At 44.9% G+C, this 18,104-nt stretch overlaps 1 protein-coding gene across 1 annotated transcript in view; it reads right to left on the reverse strand.

The window, feature by feature from the left end:
• LOC115481001 (HHIP-like protein 1) overlaps nt 1-18,104 on the reverse strand; it is a 104,658-nt gene that overhangs the window by 11,722 nt on the left and 74,832 nt on the right. The window contains exons 6-7 of the mRNA XM_030219986.1: nt 2,342-2,468; nt 2,112-2,257 (exon numbers count right to left, since the gene is read on the reverse strand). Of these exons, the coding sequence (XP_030075846.1) occupies nt 2,112-2,257; nt 2,342-2,468 (273 nt within the window). The remainder of the gene's footprint in view (nt 1-2,111; nt 2,258-2,341; nt 2,469-18,104) is intronic.

The following is an 18,104-nucleotide window of genomic DNA, read 5'->3' on the forward strand; positions in this document are numbered from 1 at the left end:
GATTATGAGTGTTGTGGAAGTCTGAAGAGAGATTTGGATAAAAGAGGCTATTCATCGACAATTGGGATCAGATTCAGTTAACTTCCTTCAGACAAAGGAAGACAAGCAACAATATCTACCGATTGTACTACCGATTGTATCTAAGATCCTGTCATGACTATGTCATAACAACACTCTGTAAGCCACATTGAGCCTGCAAATAGGTGGGATAATGTGGGGTACAAATGCAATAAATAAATAATAAATAAATAAATATCTGGAAAAGCTAAGAGAAGCTGGGAAAGTAGTCAGGAAAGCAAAGGTGCAAATGGAAGAAAAAGTAGCCATATGATAAAAAAGGGGGGGTTGGCCAGGACATTTTATAGATATGTTAGTGATAGGAAGAAGTGCAAAAGTGGCATTGTGAGGCTCAAGGGTGAAAGGGAGAAGTACATAGAAGCTTATGAGGATAAAGTGGAACCATTTAACAAAAGTGAGCAAGAGCAGGGACTAGGACTAAAGAAGATGGACACAAATAGAAATGGAAATGTGATAGACATTGAGCCAATTTTAGAAGACTGTGTTTGTGAGATGCTAGTTAAACAGAAGGTAGACGGGGCTGAACAAGATGCAACCGTAGGAGAAGGTTGGGAACTACAGGCCAGGAAGTCTGACCTCTGTGGTGAATAAATTAATGGAAATACTACTAAAACAGAGGATATTACGATTTCTGGAATCCAATGAATTGCAGGATCCAAGGCAGCATGATTTTACTAGATGCAGGTCTTGTCAAACAAATCTGATTAGTTTCTTTGACTGGGTTCCCAGAGAACTGAATCAAGAGAGAATGCTAGATATGATGTATTTTGATTTTAGCAATGTCTTGACACAGTTCCATATAGGCGATTTTCTTCCTTACAGGCCCTAAAGTGACTGACTGGTTCAGTAACTGGGTTGAGTGGGAGGCAACAGAAGGTAGTGGTAAATAGAGTTCAGTCTGAGGATAAAAATGTTACTAGTGGTGTGCCACAGGGGTCAGTCCTTGGTATTGTGGAAGGGCTGCCTAGTAAGGTTTGCCTTTTTGTGGATGATGCCAAAATCTACAAAAGGATAGACATGAGGAGGGATAACATGAGGAGGGATAACATGAGGAGGGATCAAGCAACATTTGAGGAATTGTCTAGAGTTTGACATTTAACATTTAATGCTAACAAAAATGCAGGGTCATGCATTTGGGCTGTAAAAATCTGACAGACTGGTACTGTATAGGGGGTGAAGTACTTCTGTACCCAAAAGAAAAGTGGGACTTGGGGGTGGTCAATTTGATGATATTAAGGTAGCCAAACAAAGAGATGTGTTGGCTGCAAAAACCAAAAGGATGCTTGGGTGCCTAGGGATGAGGAAAGGCCAGCAGAAAAAAGGAGGTGATACTGCCTCTGTATAAGTCTCTGGTGAGGCTCTATTTACAGTTCAGTGCACAAGTCTGGAGACCACACCTTCAAAAAGATATAAATAGAATTGGCCCAGAGGGCACCTACTAAAATGGTCAGTGGTCTTTGTCATAAAAGTGTAGGGGGTCTGACATAAAGATCTCAATGTGTATACTTTGGAAGAAAGATGGGAAGGAGAGATAAATATGATTTTCTCCATATATACCTCCAAGGTACAATGCTTATGTTTAGATTTATTCAAATTTGATATACCACCTTTCAGATTTAAAAAAAATCAGGCTTTTTTTTAATGGAAAGGAAGATCTGGAACAAGGATCACTAGATGAGGGTGAATGGAGATAGAACCCGGAGTAATCTAAGGAAATATTTCTTTACAGAGTGGTGGATGCATGGAACAGCCAGTGGAGTTGCTGGAGACAAGGACTGCATCTGAATTCAAGAAAGCATAGGACAAATGCAAGAGATCTCTGAAGGAGAGGAAGGATTGTAAAGTCTGTGCTGTTGGTCTGGATGAGTATTTGAGAGGAGTCATGGCATGACAGGATGAGGGATGGTGCAGGACAGATTTATTCATAGCAGTAGGGAGTGGGTATTTCAGTTGGGAGGTATAAAATAGCACCTAATGTTGGATACATATCTTCCAATGACCATGTATTAAATCCAGAAATTTATTAAAGTTACCTGCCTCGTCTTCAGCAAAGGAGATGATGTATGGGTAGTAACTGTTGATGAGTTTAGGGAAATTACATGTTTGATCCTGGCCCATACAGATCTCAGTGTAGTGCCAATCCCCAGAGTCTTTGTCTTCCTTCAGTGACATCAGACGTCTAGTGAGAGAGAAAGAGATGTTACAGAATGAAAGGGAACCTGTTGCTGTGCAGAGAGAGCAGATCTAAGAACACCTGACCTACCCACTCATAAAGTCTCCGAATATGTACAGCCCCTGCAGATTGGGCATCTGGCAACCTCGGTATATGTAGCCACCGGTTACTGACTTCCCCAGCTTATGAGAATAGGCAAAAATAGGCAGGATGTCGTCTGGAAAGGGTGGAGAAAGGAGAGTCAGAGGAGCAGTGAAAAATCACCAAATTCAGGCAAATATTTCTTCTAAATTCAATGACGATGATAAAACCTTGAAAGGGACAATTTTCCACAGGTGAACAATTGTTTCACGGTGAGGAAAAATCTTTCAAAATTGTACCCTCTCTTTGAGGGGAAAAGGGGTGGAGCTATTGAAGTACTCATGGGGGTTTCATTTTGAACCTCTGTGCAAAATTTGCCCCACACACATTTCATATACCCAAAGCAGGTAGGACAAGTCCTTTTTGTAGCACCAGTCCAGTGCCAAGGAATTTTCCTTTGAAAAGACAGCTTGAAGCTTTGTACATGTAGCCCTGCAAGTACTGTGGAGCCTTGTCAAATTGTCCATTCCATGAGTAGGGCCCTGAGCGTTCAAATCTCAAACTTTTAGGCCTATGCACTAACCCCAGGGGTGTGCTGGTAAATTTTTAACAATGGGCTCTCTCTCCGGGCATAACGAACCCTGCAATTTGGGGGGGGGGGCAGGGGTGAACTGGCGGGGGCAAAGCATGACTTTCTCTCCCCCTCCTCGTGCAGGCACGCTAGGCATACCTTTGCTGGCAGGAATGCCGAGCTCCACTAACCAATAAATGGACTGCCATCACTCCTTGACGCTTGTTTCTGGCTCTGAGCAGCATGCACGGAAAGTCCCAGCCTGCTGCTCAGAGCTGGAAGCAAGAAGTGGGGAGCAGCAGCAGTCTATTTACTTGACTGGTAGGGCTCAGCATCTCCGCCAGCAAAGTAAAAGAGAATTCAGGAGGGGGCCCAAGCCCACATTTTGGGAACCAGTTGTTAAAGTAGCCATGGGGGGGGGGGGGGGCTACCTTAATAACCAGCTCCCAAAATTCTTAAAAACTTAAAAACGGCTCTCGCAAGCCCCTGAGTGCCTACTTCACCACACCACTGACTAACACCCAACTTGACGATTGTGTGCAAAGTTGCACACCAAAATTACAGAATAAGGTCAGTTATTCACACAACATAATTGAATAATGAGATGCAAATTGGCATTAAAAACCAATTATTGGCTATAATTGGTATTAACTGATGCTAATTGTCACTAATTAGCAGTTGCATGCATAACTGCCCATGGCCAGTTTTCTACAAAATGTATGTACTATTTCCATAGTTCACAACTGCAAGGGGGTGTGGACCTGGGTAGGGCATGGGGGGGGGGGGGTCAGGAGCATGCCTGCCACTTACACATATATTTTAGAGAATACTTGCTGTTGCACACCTAACTGTCTACGGTTAAGCATGAGCATTTACACCAGCCATTGAGCTAGTGTAAGCAGTGTTTCCAACTCCACGGTTTTCCCTCAGAATTGGGTGGCTTTCTTGTGCTGGCCTCGGTCAAATAGGGTTGCCAGATTGAAAAAATTTTCCCCACCCAAAACCAGCCCAAATACCACCCAAAACCCGCACAACGTTAAACTCCCACCCCCAACTACTACTACATCATCAACCCCGCCCCTGATGTCTTTAACCCCGCCTCTGACATCTTTAACCCTGCCCCCGATGTACCCTCCGGCATCATTAACCCCACCCCTGACGTAGCCTCCGTCTCTAACCCCACCCCCCATGTAGCCTCCAACGTCACTAACCCCGCCCCCGACGTCATTAACCCCGCCTCGGCGGGGCTTCTATTGGACCAAATTAGACCAATAGAAGCCCCAGAAAAGCGCCCAAACCCGCACCGCAGCTTTTTAAAAGCCACCCAATTTCCCACAGCCCGCAGCCGGCAAAAATTGCCCACAACCGGGCTTAGCTCCCATAGCAGAAAATCCAATGTTTGAGCCAGGTATAGGAAATAACACCTTCAGGAGATGGGCAGACTCTGGGCTGGATTTGTTGGGACAAATGCATCAAGAGGAGAAAATAGTGCCTTTTGTACAGCTGGTGGATGACTTTGGGCTCAGGGATAAGGATCACTATGCTTACACACAGGTAAAACACTTTTTGACAGGCCAGGCTTACAAAGGAAGTCTGAAGCGGGATACACATCCATTGGAGGAAATATGCGTAGACTCTAAGATTGAGCGAGGACTGATATCCTTCCTATACGCACAGTTGATGGCTACAGCCAGACCATATGTACAACATAGGAGGAGGTGGGAGCAAGAATTACATTTCACATTACCGGAGGCGGACTGGGTTACACTGGAGAAAAGGATTTTGAAATCAGCTCGAGCAGTGAGTATGCAAGAGAATGCTATTAAAGTATTTTATAGATGGTATCTGACCCCGGTTAGACTGCACCACATGTTTGCTAGAGTGCCAAAGGAATGTTGGAGAAATTGCGGGGGAGTGGGGACAATGGGGCACATTTGGTGGTCTTGTCCTAAAGCAAAGGCTTACTGGAAGGGGATACAAGCCCGTATTCAGAAGTGGGTTGGCAAATCTGTGAGGTGGCATCCTCTAACTTTCTTATTTGGGCAGCGACCAATAGGCCTCACCTCAGACCAGTGGCTTCTGTTGAGAGGATCCCTACATGCAGCTCGTTTGAACTTAGCACAACACTGGAAGTCACCTTTGGTACCCTCAATGGTAAGGTGGAACACCAAGGTGCGCTACATATGTGAAATGGAGAGACTGACTGCCCAGAGAGCTAAAACTTTGCCTGCATGGGAAAGGGTGTGGGAACCCTTTCTAAAAAATTGTTCCGACTAATGGATATGATTACAGAGCATTCGGAAAGGTGGGGGGGGGGGGGGGGGGGGGGGGGGAAGGGGGAGTAGGATAGGGGAAGTTAAAAGTATAAAAATTTAAAAACTTGAAGTAGAATTGGTGTTTATTCCAACATTGTTATTGAATGGATGGTATTATCGTTATACACTCATGTAAAGCTTGCTGGACACTGTACCATAGTATATTGTTGAGCATAGAGTGATTATTGTATTGATTTTGCAATGTTCAATAAAGACTTCTATAAAATTAAAAAAAAAAATTGCCCACAACCGGTCGCCGAAAGCCGCCCAATTGTGCGGGAAACCCGCAGACCTGGCAACATTTGGTCAATTTCTGGCAGTCATGGATTGCAACTTTCTGGGCGGGATTTTTTTTTTGGGGGGGCGGCTGCTGCTGGTTCCTCATTCCAGCTCTCTCCACTGTCACCTTATTGGTCAAATCTGGATCCGGAATGAGGCTTGGTTCATCTCAAGCCTCATTCCAGCTCCAAAATTTGTCCAATAGGAGGACGAGATGCGTGAGGTCGTTGCTCTGGAGGAGGAGTGTGTGAGTCAGTCTGGCAGAGAACATCTGGAGGAGGAGTGAGGCAGAGAGCACTGCAGCAGCATGTGACGCAGAGGCAGAACAGAGCAGCACCAGTACAGCACAGCAGCAGTTGTGAGGGAAGAGCACTTTTAGAGGAGGCAGCAGAGATAGGTGCTTGCACGGTGGGTGGGACCCCTCCTCAGATAGCCCATTGGTCATCCCCCTCCCCCCTCATATAGCCCATTGGTCAGCTTGGGCTATCTTTGGGCTCCTTTTGAGCGAGAGTTGGGCTGGGAAATATTTTCCCAGCTGGCAACCCGTACACCTTAAGTTAGGTGCATACCTGTGGACTTATGCTAGTACAGTATTCTATTGTAACTGCCTTAGTGGTGGATCGATGTAATTACAATTGATAGAATTGTAGATGAAATTTTTGATGTAATGTGTCACAGGCACTGGGTTCCTACTCAATCACTTTCTCTGTTTTACTTTCAGTCTCTCACACTCTTTTTTTTTTTCTTCTTCACTTTTTGACACCCAGTTATGCTTGACGAGGAAAATAGTTTTGGACTTATTTTCACAGCTTTCCTTTACCATTACATATGATACTTTTACAGAGCAACATTTTCTTACGTAATTGTATGAGCCATCAAAATATTGGGCTGCAACACTCAACCAGGTACCCAGCTAGCCAAATTTTCTCTAGCTGGGCTTTTACACACAGCTCTTGAGCACATGCCTAGGCAAAATTCTAGCACAGAGCTCAAAACAGCTCCTTTATGCACAGCGATGACATTGCGCCTAAGTTTGCATGTCATTACTGCTGAGCATTAGGGAGTTGTGTTGCTGCGCTGTTCTGGTGGTATTTTTCCTGCACTGTACTGAACAGTGCCAGAGGTTTGAGCATCTGCACCTGAATTAATAGCTTCATTTGCTGAAATCAGAGCACCTTATCCTTCACCCTAAGTTTGAATTAATTCACACAATGTTGACAGGTTTCACACGTAGAATAGTGTTTGTGAAGTGTGAAACTGTTAACGTTTTGTGAATTAATTGTGTGAGTTAAGAGGTGACTGCAAACTGCTGAACTGGCTGACAGACAAAATAATCTGTCAGCCAGATCAGCAGTTCATAATCATCTCTTAACTTGCTCCATCTCCAAGCTGTGAGTCTTTAAATCTGCAGAGCTCTAACCATTAGCTGTGCCTTAAAATCATTTTTCTTTCCCACACACTCAATTTCAGTAGTACTTTTCACCAGTTTTCTTCTTTTCCATCACTCACTTACACACGTCCATAAGCCCTATTGTTTGCTTTCACCCACTATAACTGAGGTTTTTTACATTACTAAAGGTCACATACTAATCCAACTTCATACAGTTTTACATAGCTCTTTTTACAGTTTTTTTTTCCTCAGTTATCAATAGGTAACAACCAATCCCCACAAGATCAAACCTATCCCCCCCAGAGATCAAAGCTCTCCCAGATCACTTTTGTTACAGATTTTTTCTTTTTTAACACATCTCTTCTCTTTTTCTTACTAACATTGAGCCAGATGCACTAAAGTCGTCGGTAATTCCCGTTCCCTACCGATTCCATAGCGAATCGGTAGGGAACGGGAATGCATCAACGATAGGGAATGCAAATGAGCTACTCGTTGTAGCTCACTTGCATTCACTATTTTCCTCGGTTGCCAGTCGGAGAATCGGGACGTCCCTTTCGATTATGCACCTCTTCCTGGTCTCTTCAGCCAATCAAAGCGGGTTTAGCTGGCTGTTGTCAGCGAAATGCGCTCTGATTGGCTGAAGAGACCAGGAAGAGGTGCATAATCGAAAGGGACGTCCCGATTCTCCAGCAACCAGGAAAATAGAAAAATTTTGCTGTGGAGGGGTAAGTGGCGCAGCGAAGACAAAATAGAAGGGGGAAAAAACACGAGCACCGGCAGAGTGAAAAATGGCGAAAAAAAAGATGTCTCTCACAAGCGCAGGGAGAGTACGTCCTTAAAGGACGCCCCTCACATGCGCTCCCTGCTTTTTTTTCTTTTTTACCTTTTTTGGGGGGCCCTTTTCCTTTCCGATTCCCTCACAGGAGCCCTAACGAGAGGTGCAGACCTCCCGTTAGGGTTCCTACGGTAAGGGAATCGGAAAAACGGTAGTGCAGCTCATTATAATAGCTTTTGAATAATTTGCATTCCGTTTTCGTTGCCTGCTACTGTGGCAGGGAAAATGCCCTCAGTGCATGCCCCCGGTAAACTACTTGCGTTTTAAACCGGCTGGAACCAGTTTAAAACGCAAGTTGTGGGCTCGCTATTTTCATGTTTCTTTACACAGTAGTTTTTATTTACAGTCATGACTTATTTGCACAGTTCTTATTCAGTTAAGCCTATTTCTATTTTCATACTAAATTTTTTTTCTTTCCTTTTTATAATTATAGTTTTTCTGTTCTTTCCTTCTTGGAACTTCACTCTCTAATGGGCCAATGATCAGAAGCAAATGCAGGTGCTAGAGGCTGTTAGCGCCATACTAGAACCTGTGTTTGCTACCGCCCCATGATCAGAACCCCCGAGCGCGTGAAACAACGTGCTCACGGACTCTGAACGCAACTAGCATGCAAATGCATGCAAAACAGGGCTAAACCTATTCATCCCCAATGATCAGCGACCAGTGTGCCAAAGATTAGCTTGCTGGCTGCGACAAACCCTATGCCAGCTCGGAGCTGGCGTTAGGGTTTGCAGACCATTGGGGAGGAATGGTGAGCCCTGTCCAGCATGCATTTGCATGCTAGCAGGACCCCATTCCCCCCAATGCAGCAGCCCCTGCAGGAACTGCAACCTGACCCCCCCCCCCCCCAGCAACAGGGGGCTGGATGTCTGGCGGAAACTCCCTTATATGGTGTGAAGCCCCAGTTACACTGGGCAGGGCTGGGCACTGCCATTTTGCAGGTGGTGCCGATGGAAGAGGAGGGAGGCCACCTCCTTCCTCCAATTTAAGGTAGGGGGTGGGCAAGGGCTGCTAGACCACCAGGTGAGGGGGATTGATCTGCGGCCCACCAGGAACATCTGAGGGATTTTGGGGGGGTTAGGGGGGCTGGAGACCCACCGGATCTCCAGCCCCCCCCCTGAACCTGTTCATGCAATTATCTCTGATCATAGGTATGGTAAAGCCCCATGCTGTTCCAGCACTATTTTTAGAGCGCTGTTTGAAACTGCGAGGGTCTTTTGATCATCTGCCCATAAGTCTCTTAAAAGAACTTCTCATTGAAACTCTCCTTGTTCTGTATCAGATTTCTTCCTCTTAACACTTCACTTCTCCCCTAACCGGTTCTTGAGGAGGAACACATCCTGTTTCTTCCACTAGTCTGCTTTTGTTAGCAATGTCTCTTCTTGTTGTTAAGCTTATCGTCTTCTTAACTTTTTCTGTTATAACAAATTTTATTTTTGTTAAATTCTTGTTTAATATGCTCTTTCTTTCCCAGCTCTAGGAGTTCTTTCTTTTCCATATTTTCTTCCATTCAGTCTTCTTCTTCTTTCTCCAAACTTTCAAATTATGGGGGATTATTTTCCCCCTGATTTGTTTCTGGCTTCACTCTTTCAACTATGTCTATCACCTCTTCAATCTAGTTGTAGTATTCTTTCTTCTTTTCTAGTTGGTATTTCTCTTTTCTTGCCCAAATCTCTGTTTTTCTCTAATTCATTCTGGGAAGAGATTTCTTTTCCTTTGATGATCAATGGAATGGTTTCCGTGAACTTGTTTACTGTGAGGTGTTTAGGTTCTTCTTCCACCTCTCAACCCCACTGATTCTCCTCCTAACTGCAAGAATTTTCATTTGACTCCTCAACTGGAAAATCTTTCTTCCTTTCTTTGTTTTCCTGTTGATTGTTCTTCTGCAATTTCACTCTGGACAATTCTCTTTCACCAGTTTTTTCCAACATTCATTCCGGAAGATTCCTTTTCTGGCATTCTATGTCCTTTCCCAGGAGGAATTTTTACTTGACTGCATTCCCACCATACAGTCCTCTTTTTCGTTGTTTTGCTATGGCCAATTTGGCTTCATCTGAAGAGATCTGCGTTGGCCATTTAATTCAACTGCTGATTCTTCTTTCAACCTTTGAGGTCTTTTGATGGCACTACCATCCCAATTTTTTTGTGTGATTGCTTATCTGTTTCTTACTTGTTTTCTTCAGCCTCTACCATTTCTTTTTCTTTGGGATTTTCAAGAATCGCTATGGACAAGGTCTTCTCTGATGTTTGCTCTTGTTCTACCTTTTTAACTTTATTTTCTTCCTCTGTCAGATAATTCTGACCTCCACTATCCTTTTTCTTCTTTTTCATTTCTGCCTCCATTTTTTCTTTTATTCTCAGTAATTTTTCTTTCCACTGTGCAATCAGATTCTGCTCTTGCTGCAAGGTCTTTGCATATTCAACAATTTTCCATCATATTCCAGTATTTTCTGAGCTGATGCCATATTCCGAACTCAAGCTTCAATCACATTGTCTTTCTGGGCTTGAGCTCTATTTCTTGGTCTCTCTGGACTCTCAACATTTTCAATTCTCTCATACCTGAAGTTCTCTTGGATCTCCAACTTGGTTTGGCACTACCTACTGATATGCCCCAGTTGTCCACATCAGGAGCACATGAGAGGTTTTCTCTCCATTCCTATATGGAAATTTCCTCCTGTTATCCTCATAACTATGATTGTACTGCTCTATTCTCTTATTTTGTTTCCAGGACGACCCTTTATGGTCCTCTACTACATATTTCCAAAACTGTTGGTTTCACATCAAACTCTCTGTTCCACCATTCTTTTGTGTGACAAGTTATCCTCACTGGAAATTTCAGTTCTTTTTCTTCCTGCTTTCTAGCTCTCTAGTTGAGCCTGGACATGCAGGATTCCACAGTTGAGTGTTAATCTTCTTCCATACTTGGAAATGAAAACAGCTCTAACTCCAGGGAAAATCAAACATCACCTAGAGATACCAAATTATGCAACAACAAGAATAAATACATATTTTACTTTATAAACTTAACAAGTAGGATTCTTGATATAGATCGTGGACTAGGTGGGAATCCTGCCCATGATGTCAAATGTAAACTCCCTGATGGTGGAGAGAGGTATTACACTTTAAGGAAAATGATCTTCTCTATATAAAAGGCAACCCCAACGTTCTAATGAAGCCTCACCGGAAATTTGAAGGGGGCGAGATATCCGGTTTGCCACAGACTGTGTGCCCCGCCCTCGCGTCACAACGTGATGACGTCGAGGGTGGGCCAACGACGCGCCTCAAGCATGATGTGCCAACGGCCCCGTCCATCTCACTGTCGCCGTCGCTCCCTCCTTCACTCGCCCCCCTCCGTCTGCCCCTCACAGCGCCTCTCACCTCAGAGTGAAGGCGCTGCAGCAGGCAACAGATGATCGTTTCCCTTCGGCCCTCCCTCCTTCCCTCCCTGTGTCCCACCCTCGCAGAATTTACTCAGACAAGGGCGGGACAGGGAGGGAAGGAGGGAGACCCGAGGGGAAACGATCACCTGTTGCCTCTGCTGCAGCGCCTTCACACGGAGGTGAAAGGCACTGTGAGGGGCCGACCCCACCCCCCCAAGCAACACTGACCCCCCTCAAAGCCCCCACCGTTGCTGTACCTCCCACCCCGCCTCCTCCGAGTCCAACCGACTACTACACTAAGAAAGCTACAGCATGTTCACAGCTCCTCCCACCACAAACAGGTGAGCCTATTTAGTTCCCTTTAAGAAAGAAGCCAATTTGGTTGATCTCTATTTCCACTGTCCCGCGCAGCCGTCATTGCTATACACTCAACATAAAGCAACCAAACGTATGAGCTGCTGCATCCAGGTTGTCGTTCTTTATTATTGCTCCATCTGTAACAACTGTGAAGCTGTTTCATTTGCACCCCCTCCAAGCCCACAGCCACTTCCTCACAGTTCGCCATCCGCCCCCCCCCCCCAAACATTCACACACACACACACACTCTCTAGCACACACAAAACAAAAAACCTACTGGTAGCCACCAAATACATGACCTGAAGGATCCCTCACTTTCAACCCATCACCACAGGAAAGCAGCCCCCCCTTCAAAACTCCCTCGCCAATCCCTCACAGTTCACCATCCCACACCCCTCCCCCTAACATTCTCACTCACACACACCATCACATCCTCCCAACTAGCCTACCCCGCCCACCCCTCCCTTTCCCACCCCTCAAACAACATTCTGACAACAAAAACACAATATCTATCACACACACAAAAACACTTCACTATTGCCAACAAGCCACAACACAACCTGAAGGCAGTGGGCCACCACAAGCAGGTGGCGGCCGACCACAAGGCCCTGGAGAACACCTGGAAACTTATGCACAAAGTGGTGAGTTGCAGCGGAGTGGGAGAGGGGAGGGAGGACGGCCTGCAAATCGGACGACAGGAAAGGGGGCCGTGGAACTTGGAGGGGAGAGAGGGTGGCGTAGGACTCGGAGGGGACAGAGGAAGACAGTGAGGGGGGGGGACAATCTTGCTAGCGCCCGTTTCATTTCATATAGAAACGGGCCTTTTTACTAGTATTAAATAAATCATGGTGGTTTCCCCAATTACTCTCCACACTAAACCAGGGAATTTAACATTAAAAATCTGTTTTTATTTTATTATTAATTAGAATTTAATGGTTATAAACACAATCTAAATACTAGCAAATATCAAAAGAATACATATATATTTCAGTTACAGAGCTGCAATATTAAAACAGCTTTATCTTCAAGAACAACAGGAACACTCTTAGATAAGTACCATAACTAAACATTTGAGTCTTTACTTAGAACTGTTCATATAAACTTGCTCAGTTATAAGCTAGAGTCTTTAAAATTCCATCCCTTGTCTTTGAGGTTTTACAACTTGAACATTTCTAAGTTTTTCTTATTCTCTCTTTCTTCTTATATTCCTGTCTATTCATCTCTTATCTATCTCTGTCTCTTTTCAATATCTAGGTTTCTTTATTTTAGTGTGCAAACTCTGGAGTCCATTTACTAAGGTGCACTAATAGATTTAGTGCATGGTAGATGCCACACACCCCATTACATACCTATAACCCGGGTCTACTCCCAGCATCCTGGGGCACTGACTAGCTCTTGGGGTGGGCATCTCTGACCCAGGTCATAAACAGACCACACAGTCCACTTGATCTTTCTCACTTGAGCTTGGGCACAGGCTGGGGCTGGACTTACTCTAGTAGGCTGTAGGGTATTAAGCCAGGCATTACTGAGTGTCCTTCAACAGTCCTGGAGCAACACCTCACTCAAAAAAAAACCACTCTGTACTCCAAGGATGGTATTTTATGCTAAACAACTTTACTGAACTCTGCAACAAGCACTTGATTCAAACTTCACAAGTCATGTACATCTAGTATTTGGTTTAAGAGATTTCCTGTCACTTCAAGACCATTTGTTACAGTCTCCTTCTCTTATGGTTTCTCTTAGTAGTCTTACAGCATATACAAATCTACAACTCCTCCAGTCATCTGCCAACCCATTTAGGCTGTATAATCTAAGGCTCTGCTTGTAGTTCTAGTTATCACAAGCAAGGATCAGACCTCCCTGTCTGTCCCCTTCTCCAAAGATGCACTACCATGAGCTGCACCCTCTGGTCTGGAACAGGCTGTTCCCTGTTCCTGCTCTTGGGCTGGTCTCTTCACCCATCCAGAGCACTCCTCACACTCCAGTTATTGCTATAGTTGGCATTAGCTTCTTCCTTTATCCAGACTTAGTTTACTGGCCTTTCCGGGACACTCCCTTTCTTCTCCATGGGTCAGGGGTAAAGGCAACCAAAGACAACCATTCACTCCCAAATACCAACATTTATTATCTCTAAAACTCCTTCTCAACTGTCATACTGTCATTCAATAACCAAGAACATTTTCCTCATCACTTTTCCCCAAACACTCACCCTAGGGCTGGGTCTCTCATACCACCATTACTAACTACTTCTCTCCCTCCCAGTGACTTGGGGGGGGGGGGGGAGTTGCTCCACAGTCTAGTAATCCCCATTATGATAGGGGATTACATACCCATGGGCTTTGTAGCACTTAATGCACACTAATTTGTTAGTATGCAATAAATCTGTTAGTGCACCTTAGTAGAAGGACCCCTCTGTTTAATGACCCAGTCACTTAGCTAACTGTCTCTTCCCAGGACTCTCTTGAAATGGTGAGTGCCAGTAAGGTCTTCAGGACAATGTTGCTCCAGTCCATCAGGTGTGTAGGACTCTTTATTTCTTTACCAACACTTAGTAACCTGGCTACACATAAATAATCAAGACAAGACTAACTCTTTGATGTGTGCACTCTGTAGTATGTCCTTTCTCTGGGTCCTATTTGGTTTTTTTCTATCTACCCCTTAAAATAAATGAATAATTATGAGCCCCTAATTAACCCACCCACATATATTCTGTATGTTTTTTTTCTTTTCAGTAAACATTCATATTTCTTCACTCTCTCCCCTTAACTTCTCCTTCTGAGCTTTTCCAATATACTGTTTTATTGGCTGCACATATAAATGTCACTTTAGCCTACCAAAGCTTAATTTGTTAGTGCTCAAATAAATAAAGTGATGTTATTGTTTTTATTAGTAGCAAACATTGACTTACTGGTTCAATACCAGTATTTCCAATTAGAAATACCTTTACATGACAGGGGACATTGTGACCCTGATTTATTATATTCCTGCATCTGTTTATACTATCTTTAGTCAAAAATTAATTACCTCTGGATATCAACAGAACTGGGCTCTACACAGACAGGCAGTTGGGAGAGAAATACAGGGCTGAGGGGGCGATTGTAAGTGAGTGAGCTTCTGAGAAGTTGGAAAAGGAGAAAGCTGGTAAAACGTGATACTAAGACTTTATGGGGAAAAAATTTATTTTAAGGCACAGGTAATGGTAAGAGTCTGGTGGATTTAAAGGCTCTCAGTTGGGCGAGGGATTGAGTTAAGAGATGACTGTGAACTGCTGAAATGGCTGGCAGACAGAATAGTGTTTGTGAAGTGTGAAACCTGTTAATGTTGTCTGAATTAATTCAAACTTTTGGTGAAGGATAAAATGTTCTAAGTGAAACTGATAACTGGCTTTTAGAAATGTGTCTTTATTTAAATTGTTTGAAACATTGATCATCTCCAAAGGGAAAAAATATTCATTTAAACTAACAGTGTGTGTGTGTGTGTGTGTGTGAGTCTGTCTAATGCATGTTTAATCCCCTGTCAAGAGGTTGTTTTTTTTTTTTTGTCTTACAACACTGGAGAAAGATTCCCCTGAAGAAAGTAAGAGGCTGGCGAGGCATGGATATCTACCTCGTGATCATTTTATTGAAAAAAGAAAATATATAAAATTGTAAAAGTTCATATATAAAGAGGATTAAGTAAATAAACTTATGTAACATTGCAACAAATATTTTTTTTTATAATTTATAATGTGCTCAGTGATAAATATGTGTCTTATATATATGTTTTTACCAAATACTCATACAGAGGCAAATGAGATCCATCATCATTGCTTGCTCCTTGGGATCAAAATCTGTATTACAACAGACATTAACTTAAATTCTTGAATGTTTATAAACTATTAAAAAAAAAGTCCTATTGATTTATTGCAACAGTTCAAAAGGCTTAGCACATGACATGTGCTCAGTTTTTAAATAGGTACACAATCACCAAGGAATTGTACTTAACTATCTTCAGCATTATATATTTTTATTTTTGTTACATTTGTACCCTGTGCTTTCCCACTCATGGCAGGCTCAATGTGGTAAGCAATGGAGGGTTAAGTGACTTGCCCAGAGTCACAAGGAGCTGCCTGTGCTGGGAATTGAACTCAGTTTCTCAGGACCAAAGTCCACCACCCTAACCACTAGGCCACTCCTCCTCGCTGTTGCTGTATACAATCTTCATTTAAAACCTTTGCCCAAATGATCCCTCAGTCCCTGAAACAGATCCCTGGGACATATTTATCACTGAGGACATGATAAAGAAAAATATTTGTTTGTTGTGATGTTATATTGTTTAAGTTTATTTACCTAAACCTTTTTATATATGAACATTTTGTAGTTTGGGTTGGATTGATCAATACGTAGAGGGGCATAATCGAACGCGAACCCCCATCTCCATGGGCGTCTATCTCCGAGAACGGGTATGTGAAGGGGCGGGACAGACCGTATTTTCGAAAAAAATGGGCGTCCATCTTTTTTTTCAATAATACAGTTTGTGCTGGGCAAATGCATCGGATTTGTGCGGATTCGAGCCGGGCGGTTTTGTTTTTCAGTGATAATGGAAACCAAAGGCACCCAGCTCAAAAACGAACAAATCCAAGGCATTGGGTCATGGGAGGGGCCAGGATTCGTAGTGCACTGGTCCCCCTCACATGCCAGGACACCAACCGGGCACTCTAGGGGACACTTGTAACAATTTAAAATAAAAAGTAAAATACCTCCCAAGTCCATAGCTCCCTTCCTTTGGGTGCTGAGCCCTTCAAATCCCCCCCAAACCCACCGCCCACAACTCTACACCATTACCATAGCACTTATGGCTGAAGGGGGGCACCTAGATGTAGGTACAGTGGGTTTTGGGGGCGGTTTGGAGGGCTCCCATCTACCACCACAAGTGTAACAGGTTGGGGGGGGTGGGCCTGGGTCCACCTGGCTGACGTCCACCGCACCCACTAACAACTGCTCCAGGGACCTGCATACTGCTGTGATGGAGCTGGGTATGGCATTTGAGGCTGGCATACAGTCTGGAAAAAAAAGTTGTTAAAGTTGTTTTTTTTTTTTGGTAGGAGGGGGTTAGTGACCACTTGGGGAGTTAGGGGTGGTCATCCTCGATTCACTCTGGTGGTCATCTGGTCAGTTAGGGCACTTTTTTGGGACTTGTTCGTGAAAAAAAAAAGGGTCCAAAAAAAGTGACCCAAATTCGCGCTAAAAATGCCTTTCTTTTTTCGATTATTGGACGAGGGCGCCCATCTCTCCTCGTCCGATAAACACGCCCCAGTCCCGCCTTCACCACACCTCCAACACCCCCCGTCAACTTTGCCCATTTCCGCGACAGATTGCAGTTGAAGACGCCCAAAATCGGCTTTTGATTATACCGATTTGGGCGCCCACGGGAGAAAGACGCCCATCTCCCAATTTGGGTCGAAATATGGGCATCTTTCTCTTTCGAAAATAAGGTTGATAGACTCCCAAGAGGCTATTGCTTCAAAATTGTAAAAGCCAGATAGAGAAAATTTGGCCAAACGGGTAGCTAGTTGAGTGCTACAGCCCAACATTTCGACAGTCATACAGTTATTTAAGAAAATGTTGTTCTATAAAGTGTCAAATGTAAAAAATGAAAGCTGAGAAAATAAGTCCAAAAATATTTCTTCCGGTGAGCATAGCTGGGTGTCAAAAGTTGAAAAAAGAGTGTAAGAGATTGAGAGTGAAGCCAGTGGCGTACCAAGGGGGGGGGCGGTGGGGGCGGTCCCGCCCCGAGTGCCAGTGGGTGGGGGTGCTCCGCTCCCGCCGCCTCTCGTGGCCATTCCGCAGCGCCGCACATTTAAAAAAACCGGCGAAGCAGCGTCGCAGGCAGCGCCTCTTGCCCTGCTTGTAAAAAAAAAAAATCAAATCTCCTTCCCCTCCTCGTCTTGACGTCTTGACGTCGAAGGCCCGAGTCGACATCAAGACGTCAAGACGAGGAGAAGGAAGGAGATTTGATTTTTTTTACAAGCAGGGCACGAGGCGCTGCCTGCGACGCTGCTTCGCCGGTTTTAATGGGACAGGTGGGGAAGGAGAGGGGCGAAAGGGGAACTCGGGTGGGGGTGTTCAGAGGGGAGAAAGGGACTGGGGTGGGGGGTCTCAGACAGGGGAGGGGAGAAGGGGACTGGGGTGGGGATCTCAGAGGGGAGAAGGGGAGGGGAGAAGGGGACTGGGGGTGGGGGTCTCAGAGGGGAAAAGGGGAGGGGAGAAGGGGACTGGGGTGGGGATCTCAGAGGGGAGAAGGGGAGGGGAGAAGGGGACTGGATGGGGGTGTTCAGAGGAGAGAAGGGGACTGGGGTGGGGGTCTCAGACAGGGGAGGGGAGAAGGGGACTGTGGTGGGGGTTCTCAGACAGGAGAAGGGGAGGGAGAAGGGGACCTGGAGTGGGGGTGTTCAGAGGGGAGAAGGGTGGGGGTCTCAGAGGGGGAAAAGGGGAGGGGAGAAGGGACTGGGGTGGGGATCTCAGACAGGGAGGGGGAGGGGAGCAGGGGACTGGGGTGGGATCTCAGAGGGGAGAAGGGGAGGGAGAAGGGGACTGGGATGGGGGTTTCAGAGGAGAGAAGGGGACTGGGGTGGGGGGTCTCAGACAGGGGAGGGAGAAGGGGACT

This window comes from Microcaecilia unicolor, chromosome 11 (assembly GCF_901765095.1).
Source record: "Microcaecilia unicolor chromosome 11, aMicUni1.1, whole genome shotgun sequence".
Classification (NCBI taxonomy): domain Eukaryota; kingdom Metazoa; phylum Chordata; class Amphibia; order Gymnophiona; family Siphonopidae; genus Microcaecilia; species Microcaecilia unicolor.